The 20929-nt window shown below is 32.6% G+C and overlaps 2 protein-coding genes across 3 annotated transcripts; both read left to right on the top strand.

The window, feature by feature from the left end:
• The first annotated feature begins 317 nt into the window (after window positions 1-317).
• On the top strand, window positions 318-1526 carry LOC127127817 (60S ribosomal protein L32-1). Of its 2 annotated transcripts, none has more exons than XM_051057100.1 (4): window positions 318-462; window positions 602-703; window positions 936-1117; window positions 1233-1526. In XM_051057100.1, the coding sequence occupies exons 2-4, from the start codon at window positions 614-616 to the stop codon at window positions 1360-1362; spliced, it is 402 nt and encodes a 133-aa protein (XP_050913057.1). In that variant the 5' UTR covers window positions 318-462; window positions 602-613; the 3' UTR covers window positions 1363-1526. The 2 variants fall into 2 exon arrangements, with proteins under 2 accessions (XP_050913057.1, XP_050913058.1); XM_051057101.1 differs by having other exon boundaries at window positions 453-496.
• A 13989-nt stretch (window positions 1527-15515) lies between these two features.
• LOC127127816 (adenylylsulfatase HINT3) lies at window positions 15516-19850 on the top strand. Its single transcript, XM_051057099.1, has 7 exons — window positions 15516-15973; window positions 17066-17121; window positions 17472-17529; window positions 17768-17834; window positions 19005-19060; window positions 19170-19223; window positions 19385-19850. The coding sequence occupies exons 1-7, from the start codon at window positions 15761-15763 to the stop codon at window positions 19517-19519; spliced, it is 639 nt and encodes a 212-aa protein (XP_050913056.1). The 5' UTR covers window positions 15516-15760; the 3' UTR covers window positions 19520-19850.
• Window positions 19851-20929: the final 1079 nt, after the last annotated feature.

The raw sequence follows: 20929 nt of genomic DNA, 5'->3' as shown, positions 1-20929 counted from the left end.
AACGTTCGAGTTAGTGCAAAAATGGTCCTTAAACGTTTGTGACAATACCATAAAAAGGATAACAACTTTTGTATCGCTTTATAATCAATTAATTAATAATTAAATCTTTTAATATATTTGAATTTTATTAATTATTTTCTCAAAATAAAGTATTCTAAAAACATTGATTAACATTATTCTTATTTATTCATATTTAATCAATTTCTCATTTTTCAAGTGGATACTTTTTCATCATTTCAAAATCCATTTGAACACATCAATTCATTTTGTATATTAAATTCAATAAATATATATTTTCACCAACCCAATTTTTGTAAGAAAAAAACCAAAAACCCAGTTAGAATCTTTTAGCACACTGGGCCAGGTAGGACTAAGCCCAATATCATATCTATATAAATATGAACTGCAAAACCCTAACTCGCCTCCTTCCTTGTTACATCCCAGGAGCAGCTCTTCAAACAGGTACGCATCACCACTACCGCCATCATCTTCTACTGTAACTTTCTCCATGCGATTCTCTCTACTGTGAAGTAAATCTAGTTTTTAGTCCACAATTCAACTCTGAATTGACCTAATTCCTTTTTTTATACGTGTATTTTAGATAGGAGAGAAGATGGCCGTTCCTTTGCTAACCAAGAAGATTATCAAGAAGCGTGTCAAGAGGTTCATCAGACCTCAAAGCGACAGGAGAATATGTGTCAAGGTATGTCAAAAAAATGTTAATTTCTCATGATAGATATTTTCATTGAGTTTGTGGTTTTGTGCTATGTTGTGTCAAATGGTTTTAGGGTTTAGCGTTTTCATAGTTTCAAATGGTTTAGGATTCAGGGTTTTCATTTTATTTGCTGTTCTGTTTATGCTGTTTGAATCTATTGTTTAAATTGAAGAATTCTGTGGTCTATTAGTTTTGATCTTGTTTGTATCGTGTTATGTAGCAAAGCTGGCGTAGACCCAAGGGTATTGATTCCCGTGTTAGGAGAAAGTTCAAAGGAGTGACATTGATGCCCAACATTGGTTACGGTTCAGACAAGAAGACTCGTCACTATCTGCCTAATGGATTCAAGAAATTCCTTGTCCACAATGTTAAGGATTTAGAACTCTTGATGATGCACAACAGGTATATAACAATAACCAGTTCTGTTTCATTTTTGGTTATTAATTTCTTGTTTACTTTTATTTTATTTGATTTATTCTGAGTTTTGAGATTGTTTTTTTACATTGAAAAACTTCAGGACATACTGTGCTGAGATTGCACACAATGTGTCAACAAGGAAGAGAAAGGACATCGTTGAGCGTGCAGCACAATTGGACATTGTTGTCACCAACAAGCTTGCTAGACTTCGCAGTCAAGAGGACGAGTGATTTCTTTTTGCAGTATGTTGAATTATTTTTGTTTTCGTTGTTTTTTGTTTGAATATGGAAGAAATTCTTCGGAATGGCTGTTTGATGAGTTAATCTGTTTTAATCCTAGATATTTTTGTATTTGGCTACTTAAGTTATATTTTGATTCCAGTTTTTTGACACAATTTCTTATGGATAATCTTTTGCTATCTTTCAACTGTCTCGCCATCTGATGAAATACTGTAGTGCGTGTTATTTTGGCAGATTCATCATCATTTTTTTAGTTTCATTAATTGGCTCAGGAACAATTGGATCATTTTTTTAGTCCATACCTATTACTTACTCGAACATTTCTTTAACATATCTGTTTTTCTACTAATTAAAACACCTTTTTCTGTTACTTCAATACTCAGAAATTACATCATCTTTCTCTAATCAATCATAGCAAAATCAACCATCATGAATTTTTTGTTCCAACAAATATGGACTCATCATTGACAGGAAATATTAGATCATCTTTTGTGAGCGTCTTTCAAAGTCTTCTTTTAAGAAAATAAGACACAGTGTGTTTGTATCATGCTTGTGGTGCTTGTTTTAATTCATAAAATAAAAACATCGATTTAATTGGATCTTCACATTGATAGCATGATATATACAATTCAATTACTGCCAGTGCTTGATGCTCAAAAGGGACGCACCATTTATGAATTTGATGTAAAATCTTCATTCTTACATGGTGTACTCAATTAAGATGTGTTTGTGGAACAACGTTGTAGTTACAAAATCAATGGCATTGTTTACTTGGGATTTGTTTTAAAAACCATTCCTACCATCCAAATAAATTTGTCAACTCTCAAGTGTAATTTTTCCTTACACCTAAATAGATTGTTGTGTTATCTTTTATTTAAACCTGGGTGCTTTTTTTTATTGAATCATTTAAGTTAGAGCATTCTCCTTCTATTTCTTCAATAATGCCTGTCTCATCGTTTGTAGAAATGGAGACTTCACCTTATTCATATTTTCACTCTAAATTGAATTTAATGGTTTCCTCGTGCCTTTTATCCTAGTCCCAACTTATATCTTTTTCAAATACATCTCTACTCACCAAGATCCAACTTATATCTTTTTCAAAAACATCTCTAATCTTATCTTATGAGAAACAAAATTATTGTGATGAAGTTATTTCATCATTGAAGAAAGGATAATAAAATGCAAATGAGAAGGAAAACTTCGAGAAGAGAGAATTATAGCTTCATTGATTATTCAAGTGTGAACTCTTATATAGTACACTCGCCAATCATATGAAACTAACTAACCAAATAACCACCTAACTAACAATATCCTTATCAACTATATTAATCAACTAATCTAATCCAATGATTAAAGTAGCTAATCTTAACAGCCCCTCTCAAGCTAAGCATGGTGAATGTTGATCATGCCAAGCTTGGAAATAAACTTGTTGAAAGTTGAAGTTGGTAATGCTTTAGTTAGAAAATCAACAAGTTGCTCATGAGTGGAAATTGGTAGGAGCCGAAGTAAGCCTTGTTGTAGTTTTTCACGGACCAAATGGCAATCGATCTCAAGATGTTTGGTTTGTTCATGAAATACCGGATTGGACACAATATGCATTGCACTTTGGCTGTCACAATAAAGGACAAGAAGTTTGGTACATGTGATGTTAAGCTCCTTCACAAGGACTATCAACCAAAGCAATTCACATATGGCAAATGATAGCGCCTGATACTCAGCCTTCGATGATGATCTGGATCTTGTTTCTTTGCACGCCATGATATGAGAGAAGTACCAAGGAAGAAGCAATATCCTGAAATGGACCTCCTTGAATCAAGGCACCCTGCCCAATCAGAATATGAGAAGCCAAGAAGTTGTAATTCATCATTCTTGTGAAACAGAATTCCTCTACCAGGGCTATTCTTCAAGTAGCGTATGACTCTACAAGCAGCATGGTAGTGTGTCATTGTTGGATTGTGAAGAAACTGGTTGAGTTGCTGAGTGGCATAGGTAATGTCTGGGCGTGTGGTGTTAAGGTACAACATACGACCTATTAATCGTCTATAAGCTCCAATGTCTTCAAAAGCTTTGTGACTATCAGCATGTAGCTTAACTGATGGTGTGCGAGCTGGTTTGGATCCAAGCATACCAGATTCCTGCAAGAGATCAAAACAATATTTTCGTTGTGATAGTGAAATCCCCGCCTTTGAATGAGCAACCTCGAGGCCAAGAAAATACTTGAGTATTCCCAGGTCTTTGATGCTAAAATTTTCATCTAGAATGAGTTTGATACGACCAAATTCAGACATAGAGGTTCCAACTAGGATTATGTCATCAACATAGACTAAAATAGCTGTAAATTGAGCATCAGTTTTCAAAGTGAAAAGGGAATAATCAGAAGTAGATTGAGTGTACCCTTGTTGAAGTAAAAGAGTTGTTAGCTTTTCATACTATTTGCGACTGGCTTGTTTCAGACCATATAAACTCTTTTGGAGTTTGCATACTTGATTAGGCCTGTGACATGTAACACCTTCAGGTATGGTCATATACACATCTTCCTGCAATTCCCCATGTAAAAATGCATTGTTAACATCAAGTTGATGTAAGAACCAATTGTTGATGGCTGCAGTTGCAAGAAGAGTTCTGACAGTTGTAAGCTTTGCTACAGGTGAAAAAGTATCAAAGAAATCAAGCCCTTCAATTTGGTTGTAGCCCTTGGCAACAAGTCTAGCTTTATACCTCTCTATTGTGCCATCCGCTCTATGCTTTACTTTGAACACCCATCTGTTACCAATTGGTTTGACATGTGGTGGCAAATCAACTATGTTCCAAGTCCTATTCTTGTATAATGCATCTAATTCATACTTCACGACCTTAATCCAATGTTCAGACAAACATGCTTCTTTGTAGTTCTTTGGCTCATGTGTAAGAGTGATATTGGATGCAAAGGCACGATGAGATGTAGACAGAAAATGCAATGAATCATAATTTGAAATAGGATAGATAATTTTGGTTGTACCTGATGATGACTTGACTGCTGATGCATCAGATGTATTGCACACATAATCTGAGAGATAACGAGGTGTATGTTTGGCTCTAACAGGCCTAGATCGAATGTTGTCATTTTCAATATCTGATGTATCAGGGATAAATTGAATGTCATGGTTCTCATCAGCATTTTCTAAAGATTCAAGGTCAATGTTAGAATGGTGTAGTGTGTCAATGGTTGTGTTAGGATGATGGTCATGTTCCTCAACAGTGGATTCAATACTTTGTGATGGAACAGGTATGATAGGATCATGTTGTGGTGAGTCAATGGGATCTTTGTAAGGGTGATAGTTCCAATTAGTAGAATTTGCATTTGAATAGGGAAAAATGTGCTCATGATGTATGACGTTTCTAGAAACAAGAATTGTATGACTGTTAATATCATAGAGCACCACACCCTTCATACCATTCTTGTATCCTAAGAATACACATTTTCGACCTCTTGGCTCAAGTTTTGTTCTATGCATATGTAATATGGATGCAAAAGCTAGAGATCCAAACACTTTGAGACTATGCATATCTGGATGTGCATTGTGCAGTATGAAATGAGGAGAAAGATTGTTTAAAACTTGTGTAGGAAGTTTACTTATAATGAATGTTGCATGCAAAATGACATATGACCAGAATTTCTTTGGAAGTTTTGACTGAAAAAGAAAAGCTCTTCCAACATTTAATAAATGTTGATGTTTCCTCTCCACTCTACCATTTTGTTGTGGAGATTCAACACAACTTGTTTGATGAATGATTCCCTTAGATGCATAAAATTCAGGGATGCTAAATTCAGGACCATTATCAGTTCTGATAATTTTGACACAAAGCTTATGTTGATTTTCTATGAGACTAACAAAGTTTATAACATGCTGTCTAACTTCAGATTTGGCTTTCATTAATGTTATCCATGTGTATCTGCTACAGTCATGAACAACAATTAAAAAATATGAATGACCATGTAAAGATTGAACTGCAAGAGGTCCCCAAATGTCAAAATGGATCAAGTCATAAGGGTGAGCAGTTCTATTATTATTAACAGTATAAGAAAGCTTTCTTTGTCTAGCATAACAACATACATCACAAACATCTTTATGATTTACTTTGATAAAAGAGAAATTGAGAATGTAAGTACAATAGTCTGTTTTGAGATAAGTGTCCTAATCTAAAATGCCATAAGGCTCTATCTGGTAAAGTGACATTGGCTGCTAGGGCAGAGGTTAAAGCAGGTGTGTGTGTGTAGTAGGTGGATCATTATCTCTTAGTGTTAAGTAGTACAATCCATCTTTCTGCTCAGCAGAACCAGTCATCTTCATGGTGATTTTGTCCTGTATAACACATTGTGAATTGAGGAAATTGACATTGCAATTAGAGGATTCACACAATTTTGAAACAGATAATAGGTTTAAAGAAAATTCAGGAATCAAAAAACATTATGCACAATGAAGTCAGGGGAAAAATAAATTGTGCCAGAATGTTTAGCAACAAAACATTGTCCATTTGGCAATCTAACATTGATGGGAATAATTTTCCTATATGAATGAAACCATTGGACAGAACTACATATGTGATAAGTAGCTCCTGAATCAATGATCCAAGAACCACTACTACTACTATGCATGCAATGATATGTGTTACCTATTAATGGATGACCAACAACAACTTGGTTGGAAGAAGCATGTCCTGAAGATTGGCCAATGCTTGATTTCTGAATTAGATCCATTAAAGCACTGAATTGACCTTGAGTCATAGGTGAATTGTCACTTTTGATGTCATCACCACTAGAGGAAGATCCATCATCATTTCCATCTGATGCCACATTGTTAGCTTAATTCTAAAACTGCTTCTGCATATGAGGTGGTACCCCATGTTTCTTGAAGCAGTTTTCCACATTGTGATTAGTCTTGCCACAGAATGTGCAAACACGAGCACCATGCTTGAATGTATTGTTTCTTGCCCAAACTTCTTGGAATCAGCAGCATTAATCAGTGTTTCAGACTCATCATTGGGAATAGGGAGCTGAATTTGTCGCTCATGTTGGATAACCATGGAGAATATCTTATTCATATTAGGCAAATGATCCATTAACAAGATTTGAGACTTAACTACAACAAATTGGTCATTCAAACCAGTCAAGAGTCTGATAATTTGCAGCAGCCGATGATTAGATCTTGCACCGCGCATAGCTTCACAAGAACACTTTATGCGACATGTACAAGTTGGTAAAGGCAAATACAAATCTAATTCTTCCCAAAGAATTTTAAGATCATAAAAAAATCAGTTACCGATTTGGTTTCTTGCTTGAGATTGTATATTTCTTGCCGCAACTCAGAAATTCGAATGAGGTTACCTGAGAAAACCTTTCTTTCAAATCGTTCCATACATCAAGCGCATTCTCCATGAAGACGATAGACTGAGAAATTGAATCTGAAACAGAATTCATGATCCAAGAATGTACTAGCATGTTGCAGCGATTCCAAGCACGCAAAGATGGATCGAAAGAATCAGCAGGAACAGGAAGAGATCCATCAATGAACTCAATCTTCATTTTGCCACCAAGAGCCCTCTTCATGCTTCGAGCCCATGAATGATAGTTGGAACCAGTGAGTTTCAGAAGAACTGTAACAGAACCGGGGCCATCGCTAGGGTGAACAAAATAAGGTGAAGTTTGATCCAAAGCGGGATCAAGTGGTGGAGCTCGAGGAGGAGCCATGGATGCAGAAAGAAGTGAATGCAGAAAGAAAAACAGATGGAGTAGAAGGATTCAATTGGATAACAGCGGAAGGAGAATCGAATTGGCGAATGATACCATATTGTGATGAAGTTATTTCATCATTGAAGAAAGGATAATAAAATGGAAATGAGAAAGAAAACTTCAAGAAGAGAGAATTATAGCTTCATTGATTATTCAAGTGTGATAGTACAACTCTTATATAGTACACTCCTATCACATAATAGCCAATCAAATGAAACTAACTAACCAAATAACCACTTAACTAACAATAGCCTTATCAACTATATTAATCAACTAATATAATCCAATGAATAAAGTAGCTAATCTTAACAAAAATCATACAACCTACATGTCTTTGATACTTGTGATATCTAGTTTTTTCGGTAAGTGGACATGTGGCGCACATCCAAAAACTCTAAAGTACTCTAGTGATAGCTTAAAATCACTCCAAACATCTTTACAAGTCTTTTCTTTTACATCAATTGTTGGTCAACGATTTGACACATGAACAATCTAATTGATGACTTTATCCATCAAATTCATCCGAATTTGTTTCTCATTAAGCAAGAGAGCATCTTCATAATGTACCTATTTATACCATTCTTCTAACAAAAATCGCTAAACCCTTGTGATTTAGGACCAGTTTGTTTTAGCTTTAAAAAAATGGATTTTTTCTGTATATTTTTGAAAATGGATTTTACAAAAATGTTTTTCAAAATATTACAAGTTTTTCTAAATTTAATTTTTATAAATTAATAGATTGAATTGTTCATTGTATAACATAAATATACATTATTGAAGATCAAAACATAGTCAAAATCACAATTTGAAAAAAAAAATTATATCTCAAAAATGATTTTTAGAAAAAACTATTTGAAATAGCTTCAAAATTAAGTGATTTTTTGAAATTTTGATATCCAAAAAAAGTTTTGATAAAATGATAAAATACCTAAATTAACATTTTAAGAATAACTATTCAAACAAAATTTTCATTTGAAGCTTTTATGAAAAGTTTCTTTGTAAATTTTTTTTTACACTAAAATATATAACACTATAAAAATCATTTTAAAAAAAAGCCAAAACAAACGGGCCCCTAAATTCTCTACCATTATCGGTACACAAATATTTTATGAATATACCTATTACTTTCTCTCTGATTTTTAATGTTTTCAAAATTGTGAAAAGCTTCAAACTTTTCTATTAAAAAATATACTCATGTTTTTCGACTATAATCATCAATAAAAGTATCCATATGCACTTTTGTTGTTGTGTGAGTTGATAGAACAGATTGACATATGTCAACATTCACCAAATATATAATTTTAGATGCGGTCTAAGGGCTCACTTTAGGGAAATATCCCTTAGTTGGTTTCACACAAAACAATCTTCATAAATTTTGGTGAGAGTTTTGAGTTCCATTACTGAGTTGAGTTTTAAGTGATTGTGCTTAAACAAGCTGAAGAGATTGTTATTTTCATAATAAAAAACCTTTTCCCTTATGATAGATATTGAATCTTTCATAATAAAAAACCTTTTCCCTTATGATAGATATTGAATCTTTCATGTTGAAAAGTGACTGTTAATCTTTTTTCTTATAGCTGACCAATACTTAATAAGTTGTTTTTAATTCATGTACATATGAAATTCTAGTAATGATATGTGAATGAAATTCTAGTAATGATATGTGAATGAAATTCTAGTAATGATATATGAGATTCCATATAATTGAAATCAAATCACACAGTGTCTTTTCTCTTCACAATCATGTTTTAAATGTTTCGAATTTCATTGTTTATCTTAAGTTTTCATTCAAATTATAGAATAGTTTCTTATTTCTACGACTTAATATTCTTTTTGGTTCGTATTTTAATTTTGAGGTTGATTTTAGTCCATATTATCCATTAACTCTTCAAAACTTAATATATTAGTCATTTTTGTCTAATTAACGATGGAAAAAACTCAAAAATTGATCGTTAAATTTGTCGCTAATTAGACAAAAATGACTAACATGATATGTTTTAAAGAGTTAAGAGACCAATATAAACATTTTAAAAAGATATGTGACCAAAATGAATTTCGAGATTAAGATACAAGACTAAAAAATATATTAAACATATTTCTACCCATATGATTACTTCACTTGAATAAAGAAATGATAATTCTTTCTTAATCGGTTGTTTGTCCTTAGTATATTCCAATAAAACATTTCTTGTTTAGATTTTAAGATTTTTGTTTCATTTTCCTTCCTTGGATGACATTCACATTGAAAATGTTCAATTTATGACAATGATAATGTAAGCAGAAATATTTATTGATAGATTATATGAAATTAGAACATCAACACTTGTTGAAGTTATGATTCAGGATCCTGAAAAAATAAATGATCGAATCTTCCCCTATATCTCATATTCCAGCTCACAACTCTCAATGGGGTAAGTTGTGGAGCCGTCAATTATGTTTCTGATTATTGTGATTACAAAGGAGACCTAGCCATATAATATACATATAACCCTAGTCCCTACCCATTATGAGCCAAGGGTTAAAATACACATTTTTGCCCACACCAATCAGATTTCAGATACTCAACCTTTAATTGAAAAAGATCACTTAACTAATAAAATGACTTATTTATGCACCTTCAATAGAATCACCATTAACCCAATTTTCACAACTTAAATAACAATTGATTGTAGCCCACGAGATGTTAGATAAATATAACATTCTCCCACTTAGGCAAAATCAATTGTGTGACTTTTATTTTTAAGACACATTTTGAGAATGACTCTCGTGTTGATGACAAATTTTTTAAAATGCGGCCGCATTTTAAGGAAATGCAGGATTCCAGGTACATTGTCTGAATATGACTCCATCCAACAAAACTCAAGCAGTATTGAATCACACCGATTATTATATCCTTCATTGACATAAAACCTTATGTGATTATAAATACTACGAACTCCGCCAACTAGTCATCAATATGTAGTGTGGCAAGAAAATAACATGCTAATGTGATGCAACAGTCAACTACTATTTTCTTTGTCATTCCTTAATAATTTCTTTCAAATGCATTAAAGCAAGAGAAATTGCATGGTTTTATAAACCATATTGCCTCAGCTCAAATATGGCGTCTATAACACCCGAGGCCGAAGAGGGCGGAGAGTGGTTACATGTAACACACGAGGGCGATGTAATGGTTGCCGGTGCATGATGCATGACAATGAAACACTTCTAACAGCTTCTAGGGGAAAAACCTAATTCACATCGGAATGAGAGGGATCCTAAGGCTGTGCAGATATAAGTCTGCATGGTTGAAGGAAGGCTTATAAGAATTAATTGGTACTAACAATACCAACAAGATGCATATTCTTTTCGGTAGCATAACAAATAAGACTTCCATAGTGAAGCGTGCTTGACTTGAAGTATTATTTGGATGTGCGACCTTCTGGGAAAATTTCCCGGAAAGCGTGTGAGTGAGGATAAAGCATGCTGAAAAGACTCGTGTTGGTTTGTGAGGTCCGTCGGTAATCCTGAAAATAGTCTGGGGAGTTAAAAATGGTATCAAAGCGGATCTCTCCCAGTAAGATGTGGTTCATGGACGAACCAAGCGAAAGATGATGGACATGTAACACCTGAGACCAAAAAGGGAGGGGAATGGTTATATGTAACACCCGAGGGAGAAATAATGGTTGTCGGTGCACGAGGCATGTCAATGAGACACTCCTTGCAGCTTCTATGGAAAAACCGAACTCACATCGGAATGAGAGAGATCCTGAGGATGTGCAGGTATGAGACTGCATGGTTGAAGAAATTCTTATAAGGATTGATTGGTACTATCTATACCAATAAAATGCATCTTCTTTTCGATAGCCTACAAAATAAAAACTCCATAGTTAATGAGGTTTGACTTGGAGTAGTATTTGGATGGGTGAGCGTTTGGGAAGTTTCTCAGAAAGCATGTAAGTGAGGCTGAAAAGACATGTGTTGATTTGTGAGGTCAGTCGGTAATCTTGAAAGCAGTATGAGGCGTTACAAATGGTATCAAAGCAAACCTATCCCAGTACGATGTGGTTCGGGGACGAACCAAGCGGAAGCTGGTGGGCATGCAACACCCGATGCCGAAGAGGGTGGAGAGTGGTTACATGTAACACTAGAGAGAGAGAGAGAGAGAGAGAGAGAGAGAGAGAGAAAGAGAGAGAGAGAGAGAGAGAGAGAGAGAGAGAGAGAGAGAGAGAGAGAGAGAGAGAGAGAGAGAGAGAGAGTGATTGTCGGTGCACAAGACATGTCAATGAGACACTCATATCAGTGTAACACTCGAGAGCAAGAAAGTGGTTGTCGATGCACAATACATGACAATGATACACTCCTAGCAGTTTCTAGGGAAAAAACCGAATTCACATCAAAATGAGAGAGATCTTGAGGTTGTGGAGATATGGGTGTGCATGGTTGAAGAAATGCTTATAAGGATTAATTGGTATTAGATATACCAACAAGATGCATATTTTTTCCGGTAGCCTAACAAATAAGAACTCCATAGTTAATCGTGATTGACTTGGGGTAGTAGTAGGATGAATGGCCTTCTGAGAAGTTTCTCAAAAAGCGTGTGAGTGAGGACAAAGCATACTGAAAAAACCCGTATTGATTTGCGGGGTTCGTCGATAATCTTGAAAGCAGTCTAGGGTGTTACAACTGGTATCAGAGCAGACCTCTCCCAGTACGATGTGATTCAGGGATGAATCAAGTGGAATCTAGTGGATATATAACACCCGAGGCCGAAGAGAGTGGAGAGTGGTTGCATGTAACACCCGAGGGCGAGGGAGTGGTTATCGGTGCACGAGACATTACAATGAGACAATGCTATCAACTTCTAGAAAAAAACTAAATCGAAATGAAAGGGATTCTGAGTCGGTGTAGATATGTATTATTTTTATTATTTATTATATAAAAAATCCATAATATTTATTATATAAAGTATATTATTTTGAATATAATATATTTTAAGTACTATATTATTTTTTAAAAGTAATTTAACATATTTTTAAATATAATATCTGTTTTAAATTGTTCAAAATAATACAAAAATATCCAATATAACACAAAAATAATAGAATAAGAGAAAATAAAAAAAATAGAATGAGAAATAATTAAATCTTAATATAATTATATTAATATATAATATATATATTTTGAATATAATATAAAAGATAAAATATTGTGAAGTTTGAGCAATGTGTAATTTTTTTAGTGAAACAACATATAAATTAATATAACTTTTAAATTTTTAGTTATGAGGGCCAAACGAGATGTCTGTTGTAACACTATATACTCTGAAATTTATATAAATATTATTTGACAATTTAAGGTGTCACCAACGACAATCCAAAACACAATTCAACAATTATCAACATGCAGCAGAAATCATATCATAAACACTTTAATAAAACTTCATAAATAGTTAATAAACTTCTCAAGCACCAAAGTCAACGTTAACATGAAAACTTAACAAACTCCCGTTTCCGATGTTACACGATCAGAGCACCAAAATCACTAAAGTACGATGAATAGAAAAAAATAAAGAGTAGCTCCAACAAGCCACCTTCCATACACAACAACAATACTCGCTCATGGTTATCTACAAGATGTCCATGGTGGACAACATGAAATAAAAGGGTGAGAAACAACATTCAATACGAACAGCGTAAAAAATGCGAAGGTAGAGAAACATACAACATAACACACATTCCATACGTAATGAACATCACCATAGTCTGACACCCATTCACAACAACGTGATTATATATATATATATATATATATATATATATATATATATATATATATATATATATATATATATATATATATATATATACACACACACACACGTGACACTTATGCATGTTATACCATTATGAACAACACATATTCTCGCTCCTGAATCCACACTTTTGCACCAGAGCACACAAATTCGCTACTAACACCTTTAGTAATGCTTCACTGATTTCCATATGGAACCAACTACTCGTTCCTGAATCCACACCATCAGACCAAAGCACACAAATTCGCTACTAACAACTTTCGTAACGCTTCACCGATTCCCATATGAAGCCATCTACTCGCTCCTGAATCTATATAATCGGACCAGAGCACACCAAAGTTGGACTGAATTCTGTACACCATGATGTATGATTTTCAACAACATGCAATATCACCAAAATGATCACCAAGTGTTTACCACAATTATGCACAACATCATTCTCAATACACAACAATTGATTAATTCCACAATAAATAATAAATAATACAAAAATACCTCCAAACAATAATTAAACATTAACACCATGTCAAATATATATTCACATACAACACTCAATCATTTTAAATCATCTCAATATCAATTCATCATCAAGCATGTACAATAAGTCACGTAGTTATACACACACTTCATAACATATATTAATACATAATTCAAATGTGGAAATTCATCTCATAAGGAACTACGATAATGTAGCTTCGTGCATTAGCTTTCCAACGCTTCAAACCACGTCTCAATCCGAGTCCCAAAACTGAAGTTACGACAATTCGAGTCGCGAACAACAACCTTATGCTGTCATCTTCGCCAAACGAGCACAACAGCTCACCGAGCGAAGTTCACATGGCCAAGCGCACCGGGCAAGCTCGGTGGGCGAGGTCTCCCGGACATGCATCACCGAAAACACAATTTTTGCACTACATAACCTCCAAACCTTCCCCAACTCAGTCCCAAACATCCTCAAACATCCATAAAATCATATCACATGTTATAAAATCATTAAGACATGTTAAATCACATAGCCACACCATTTAATTCATTCAATTTTATCAATTCATATTTATGACCATGCTTTCAACAACTCCAACAATGTCACACAAACATAAACACACATAAACAAAACCACATATGCACATTCCATCTACGAAAATTAGATGAATGCACCTTTAATCATCAAATTCCAAAATTACATACAACAACAATTCATAATCAAATCACACAAAGAGAGTAAGGACCTCTCTTCTCTGGCCTTTCATTCTAGACACCCATAAAAAAAAGCGATTTCTCCCCTTTACCTTAGTTTGCTTATAAAAATTCAGAATTACTCAAGGTTTTTCTTCCCTCTTCAAACCTTAGCATTACCTTGTCTTTTTTCACCAAAATCTGTTTTCACGTATTATTTTTCTCCCAAACTCTACTAACAATTATTTATCCCTAACCAAATTATTTAATCTCTTAAATATTGCAATAAAACCCAACTTATATTACAACTTTCACCAATCCCCTCATATTCTCTAATTTTATACTTTCCACCCAAAATCTTATTTTTTAAATTTATTTTAATTAATTAATCAAAATAAATATAATAATAATTATTTTTAATTATTCAATAACTATAATCCTTCTCGTACTCTACCAAAACTCTCACTACACCCGGTCACTACACCCCACCACATATACACATACTATTCAATATATATTTAGTTAAAAACACATCATATATTAATTATTAAATGCAAATATAAATAATTTGATTAAATAAATAAATTAAATTCTGGAGTGTTACACATGTGATTCATACAATATAACTCCAATATATAACAGACTTTCTAGAATCGAAGTAAAAAAAACTTTATAAATCTGAAAACTTTATATTATATTGGAGTTTCGAACCGACTTATATGAGCTAACTAATTTTAATAGCTCTACCCATGAAGAAAAGAATGTGCAAAAATTGTAATAATTGTTTTAATAATTACAATGAATTTAAGTTAAAGTTTAGTTGTTTAACTTTGTCTTCCTATTTTTACTAACCAATTTCAACTTAAATTAAGTTACCCACATTTTATTTCTACCATTAGTTATTACCAACAAAACTTTGTATTTTTTAGCTTAACTAAAACAGATTGAAATAAAATTCGATAAAAATACTAAGATCATACACAAAAACAATCAAAGAATTCATATATTAATAAACACAACTTACGTTTAACATATTTAAAAAATAGAAGGCACTACAATTTTAAACCTTTAAGATAGAAATAGCCACTAAATAAATACTTATTCAAATGCTATTAAATAAGTACTTATTCAAATGCTACTATATTAATAAAATAATTCAAAATTTTAAAAATAAATCACAAGAAATAAATTATAAAATTATATTAATTATTAATTTTTAATTATTAATATCGAAAATAACAAAACAAATTTTATTATTTCACACTAAATTGATTAATAAATAAATATATTTCTATCTCTTCTAGATGGTCATAAAATAATCATAACCTGACTTTATTTATAAAAAACATTTCTCTTCCTCCAATTTTTTACTTATAAAAAAAGTAGCCTTGGCGATAACCATCTATAGCTAAACACTCATAATGTGGATAAGAATCGATGTCATGCAATCGCATTTAAAAAAAATAAAAAATTCACCATCATCCTCTCCATAAACTAATCAAACCGTAACCGTTGAATTTTGCTACTTCCCTCGTGACAACTTTCAAACCAAAAAAAATAAAAAAATCCATGGCGAGTATCGACGCGCCACGAATCGCTTCTTCCAATTTCAACTAACCGTGCTTCCCGATTTTCAAATCTCCGCAATCATGTTCATTGAAGCAACAAGGAGATTTACCGTTTTGTCCTCCCATCTCAACCCGACCCGTTTGGCTTCGGATCAACGCCCTTTCCACCTATCCGGTTCGGTTTGTTCATCTGGTTCCGATTCCGAAACGCGATTAGGTGATATCAAGAATCAGAATTGGATACATGATTGTGTCTTCTGCAATATCATTCGTGGTCAATCTCATGCTGTCAAGGTTTTTTTTTCTTCCTTTCTTTGGTTGTTTGTGTAATTGTGGTTCAGATTAAACCTATTTGGAAATTGTCATAAATAGATGATAATAATACGAAGGTTTTGACGTTAATTTGGGGCTAATTTGATTCAGTCAATGATATAAATCTATCCTCTAAGTGGATTTCTCTCCTTTAAAAGTCAAATTCTTAGTTTAGAGTATAAAGAAGTAAGATATATTGATCACACTTTTTTTTCAGATTTTGTTCAGAGGTCTCGGTGCTACATGGAGTGAATCAATTGTTTATAGTACTCACTTCATACTTTAAAGCTAGTTAGGTGCTTATGTTAGAGGAGCCTGATCTTATTTATAACATATTGTACAAACACTATGTCTTGGTTTGATCTATGTAGCTGATCCCATTTAGTGGGATGAGACTTGGTTGTCCGTGTTGTATTGTACAGACACTACTCATCAATGACTAAAGTCTCTTGTTTTACTTTCTAAAATGGATTGTTCATTTTAGAATAGTGAGAATGTTGGGTAACTCCTATAGTAGAAAAAATGGTGATGGTTTGAGCTTGTAGAGAGAAAATATGTAGATTCTTTGGTAAAGAGGGTATATCAGATGGAGAGGAGTCAAGCAACTAGAGATAGAGGAAGATCTAGAAAAACTATAAAAAAAATTATTCAGAAAGATCTCGAGATTAACAATATTATGACAAAAGTTGATTCATGTAGCAGACTTTACCTTTGAGATAAAGCTTGATTGTTGTACAATAGTGAGCAAACTAAACTAATTACCCTAAAACTTGTTGGGTTGATATGTTGTATAAGTGAGAAGTTGTTAAAAGCGTGAATTAATGACATTGGTTAGTCATTTTATTGTTAGAAAAAGTAATAATGAGGCCTGATGTCTAAGTCTTATAAATGCTAAGTAATAATTGCAAAGGCCTTTGGTGGAATTTTGAATGGCATGCTTTTATTGTTATTGACCGTTACTAGTTATATACTTGGCTGATGCTGTTGTACTTGTTAATTACTACTAATTATTGATATTCAATCCAACCAAGTTTTCTCTTCACCGCTCATTTTAATACCTTGTTACTCCAACAGCTTTATGAAGATGACACGTGCCTATGCATATTGGATACAAACCCGTTGAGTAATGGGTAAGGTATTATATGTCTTATGTGCAATCCCATATTCCAATGTTTTTTTTAGTTATTTCACAAGTTTGGCTGCATGTACATTTGGCCATACACTTCGAAACTATTCAAGTTAATTTGGAACAGAAGAGAAAGGATAGTGATGTAAAGTTCTGTTTGAGAAGAACTCCGAAATATCCATTATTGCATTCCATTTTGAGAGATTTGGTTGAATGTTGGAGTTTGTCATTGGCATATTGGCTGATTAAGTAATCTCGCTACAAGTTCACAAACCGATTTTATTTTGCTTTTTCAACTATTCTGCATGACATTGTTTATCTATTTACTTCTCACATCTATATTTTGTTTACCAGGCACTCGCTCATTATCCCGAAATCTCATTACCCTTCAATAGATACTACTCCTCAATCAGTAAGTAATTTTGTCTAAAGTACATCAATTTAAATTAACATGGGTTTATTTTACATTACTTAATGCGCGCTAGTGCAGACATGTCTCCAAACTTGAAAACTCTGCTAAATTTAGTGTAAAACAGAAAGATATGCAAAATTGTGTGCTATGTTTTTAACATATTTAAACTTGAAAGTGCTAATAAATGCGAGACAATGGTCTTGTTTATTTTCCTAGGCTGATTGGCTTATGATAACAGGTGGTAGCTGCAATGTGTTCCAAAGTTCCCTTCATTAGTAATGCAATCATGAAGGCTACTGGCTGCAGTATGTAGTTCCATACTCATACATTATCTGAGTTTTGCTTTGTTTTGTTCTTATATACTAGTATGGCTTAGACTTCAAGCACTCATTTTGAGCACTCTGCTAGTAGATATCCTACAGATACCTCCTCATAATGCCTTTTCTGACAACAATGGGGGAAAAGTAATAACTTTTGTTTATACTAATACTTCTTTCGTTCCAAATCTTGTCTTATAAGCTTTTTATTTAACCCAAAACCTTAGGGGTAATGATCTTTTTCATTTCTCAAAAGAAATGGAGGTGTCCATTACTATAGTTTTGATATAAATGTGTTTTGATATAAATGTGTGATATGAATGCACATATTTTAAAAAATGGTGATTATAACTACACATTTACACAATACAACTATAGTAATTGACACCTCCATTTCTTTTTAGAAATGAAGAGGATCCTTACTCAACACTTTGGTTATTTTAAGAAACCAAGATACAATTAATAATATCTTTCATTTTGTACCCTTACAAAAAAAAAACCCGCATTCAATGAATCTTAGTAAATGAGTTAAGGGTAAAAAGGTTATCTTAATTATTATTTTTTAATGTGTGGGCCCAAACCTAAAATGATTAAATATAGGGACAAAGGTAGTAACTAAAATACTAGATTCTTGTCCCGTTAGCCAACTCAGATACTAGCTGTACAGGGACATCCGAGGTAGGAGAGCGGCTCAAATGCGTGACATCCTATATGTTCATCTTTAAAGGGTGAATTTCAGCCACTAGGCTACTTCAACAAAAAAAAAATACTAGATTCTTGTTCCATAATGTGGTTTCTATAGATTATTCATATTTTAACCTAATGCTTTAAAAACCGAACCAAACATCGGACCAGCAAAACCTCTGGGTCATGGTTCAATTGCTCTAAACTGCTTGAACTGAGACGAAACTGCGATCAAACTGCTCAACTAATTGAACCACTTATGGTAGCAAGTTATGGTCCAACCATCTCGTTTGGTTTGATTGTTTAAACCATTGGCTTAACCATTTCAAAATAGCATATCAAAATTTTGTTACTATTATTTGTTTACAGAAAAAAATATAATTATGCTGCGCATTGTCATATTTTTCCTTTAATTCTTTTGCATGACATTATATCTTAAGCAATGATGTTTATATGATGTTTGGAATTCTGCAGATGCATTCAACCTGTTGGTTAATAATGGAGCTGATGCTGGCCAAGTAATTTTTCATGTAAGATTTTGTATTTTCTCTCCTGTTATAAGTAACTTTGTGGAATCAAACATTTACTTCACAAATTGTGAAACTTGATTTATTTTACCATAAAAATGTTCATTTTCAGACTCATATCCACATAATTCCCCGTAAAGCATACGATTGTTTGTGGGATTCTGAGGTAATTTTTTGTATCTCATGTTTGATCTGGTATGCGTATAATTGTTAGTTGAAAAATGCCTGACCATAATTGACAGTTTTTCTTATTTGTTTCCGCTTTTTATATTATGCTCTAGATGCAATGTGAGTATTAATTGATGATAAAATCTTTTGTTTATATAGAGTTTGCTAAGGCGTCCCCTTAAGTTAGATGATGAGAAAGTTTCTCAGCTCGCAGCTTGTATTCAAGAACAGTTGTTGGCATCAGACATTAGCCAAGATAGTAAGAATGAAGATTTTTGTTCAAGCAAAAGTTAGTTTCATCTGTTGTAACATAATATTTTCATTTAGAGGAATGTTCCATGCTCATTATAATTTAACATTACCCTCAAACTCAATGAATGATTGGTTGGATATTTCTTAACCATTGCTTTTACTTGGATAAGAAAATTCTCAACTACTCATTTGTTGAATGTGTGTTATTGTTGCCAATATTTTGTGCATACATCAATTCTTGTGTATGTGTGCGTGTGCACATTCAATTTTTTTATGTGTGAAGCTTTACTATAGGGGTAAGATTTTTGTAATTATATGTTGATATTTGTATGCTCAATATTGTGATATTAGAAAGTCTAAACTTGTGTTTTCCTCTCTGGATTCAATTATCAATCAATTTCGCAAAGTTGATAGATTAATTTTCTTCATTTGTTCTTCTAGAGTAAATTAACCCAAAATAATTTTTATTTTCAAACAAGTTTGTCACATAAGATCCAAAAGTACCATTCGAAAGTTTTCTTTGGCGGAAAATATGATAAGATCCTTTGGCCAAAAAATAAGGTCTCCATTCAACACAAGGAGTGAGTTTGTCGAGGCCCTGAAACAAACAGAAAACAATAGAAGCTTCTTGAGCTACTGAGGCATTTTATCCTTATTTTTCTGACTCCTTTTAAACCAGAAATTCTGCGGTTGCGACTAACATTTCGATTTTGTCCGATTTTCAGAGTAGCCACTTTGCCACTCAATCAATTGAATTTGTTGCATCTTTTTTTTTAACTAATCCGTTGTAATACATTATTTTTGTTTAAAATTAAATTACAATTTGTTTTTGAAATAGCTTTAAATAAAAAATTACTTTAAACATTTTATAAAATGTTATTTTAAATGTTTTGTTATTTTTCTACTACATTTATTAACTATCAAATTTTTTAATAAGTATTTTTAGTAGTTATTCATAAAAATCTTTGAAATAAGATTTAAAATGATACTATCGATATCGGGTACACACATGCATCAGGTATTTGTATCATACTCGTGGTATTTTATTTTTTTTCATTATTTAATTTTGAATGAAATTTGTAATTTTTTCAAATATATTTATGTGTTTTAATATTTTTTTATTGTATTTTAATATTATTTTTGATTTTTTTTTTAATTTTTTATAGTGGTGTTCTATTGCTAATTCTCTACTCATATTTTATAATTTTTATTTTATTTTTTATTAACATATCTTTACTTATACTTCATCTCACACTTGTATAAATACTTCCATCCGTATTTATCTATCATAGATAAAAATTAATTTTAAGATATATCCTTTTAAAAATAATGTGATTTTGATTATATTAAAATATTTAATAATAAATATTAAACTTATCGAGTGTCAAAAGTGTTGTAAATTAATTTTCTATCATAGACATGACAATATAATCCATATTCTTGAGTATCCCT

The sequence above is a fragment of the Lathyrus oleraceus genome, chromosome 3, assembly GCF_024323335.1.
Source record: "Lathyrus oleraceus cultivar Zhongwan6 chromosome 3, CAAS_Psat_ZW6_1.0, whole genome shotgun sequence".
NCBI classification, from domain to species: domain Eukaryota; kingdom Viridiplantae; phylum Streptophyta; class Magnoliopsida; order Fabales; family Fabaceae; genus Lathyrus; species Lathyrus oleraceus.
The sequence above is the reverse complement of the archived record's forward strand: the minus strand, read 5'-3'. Positions and strand labels throughout refer to the sequence as shown.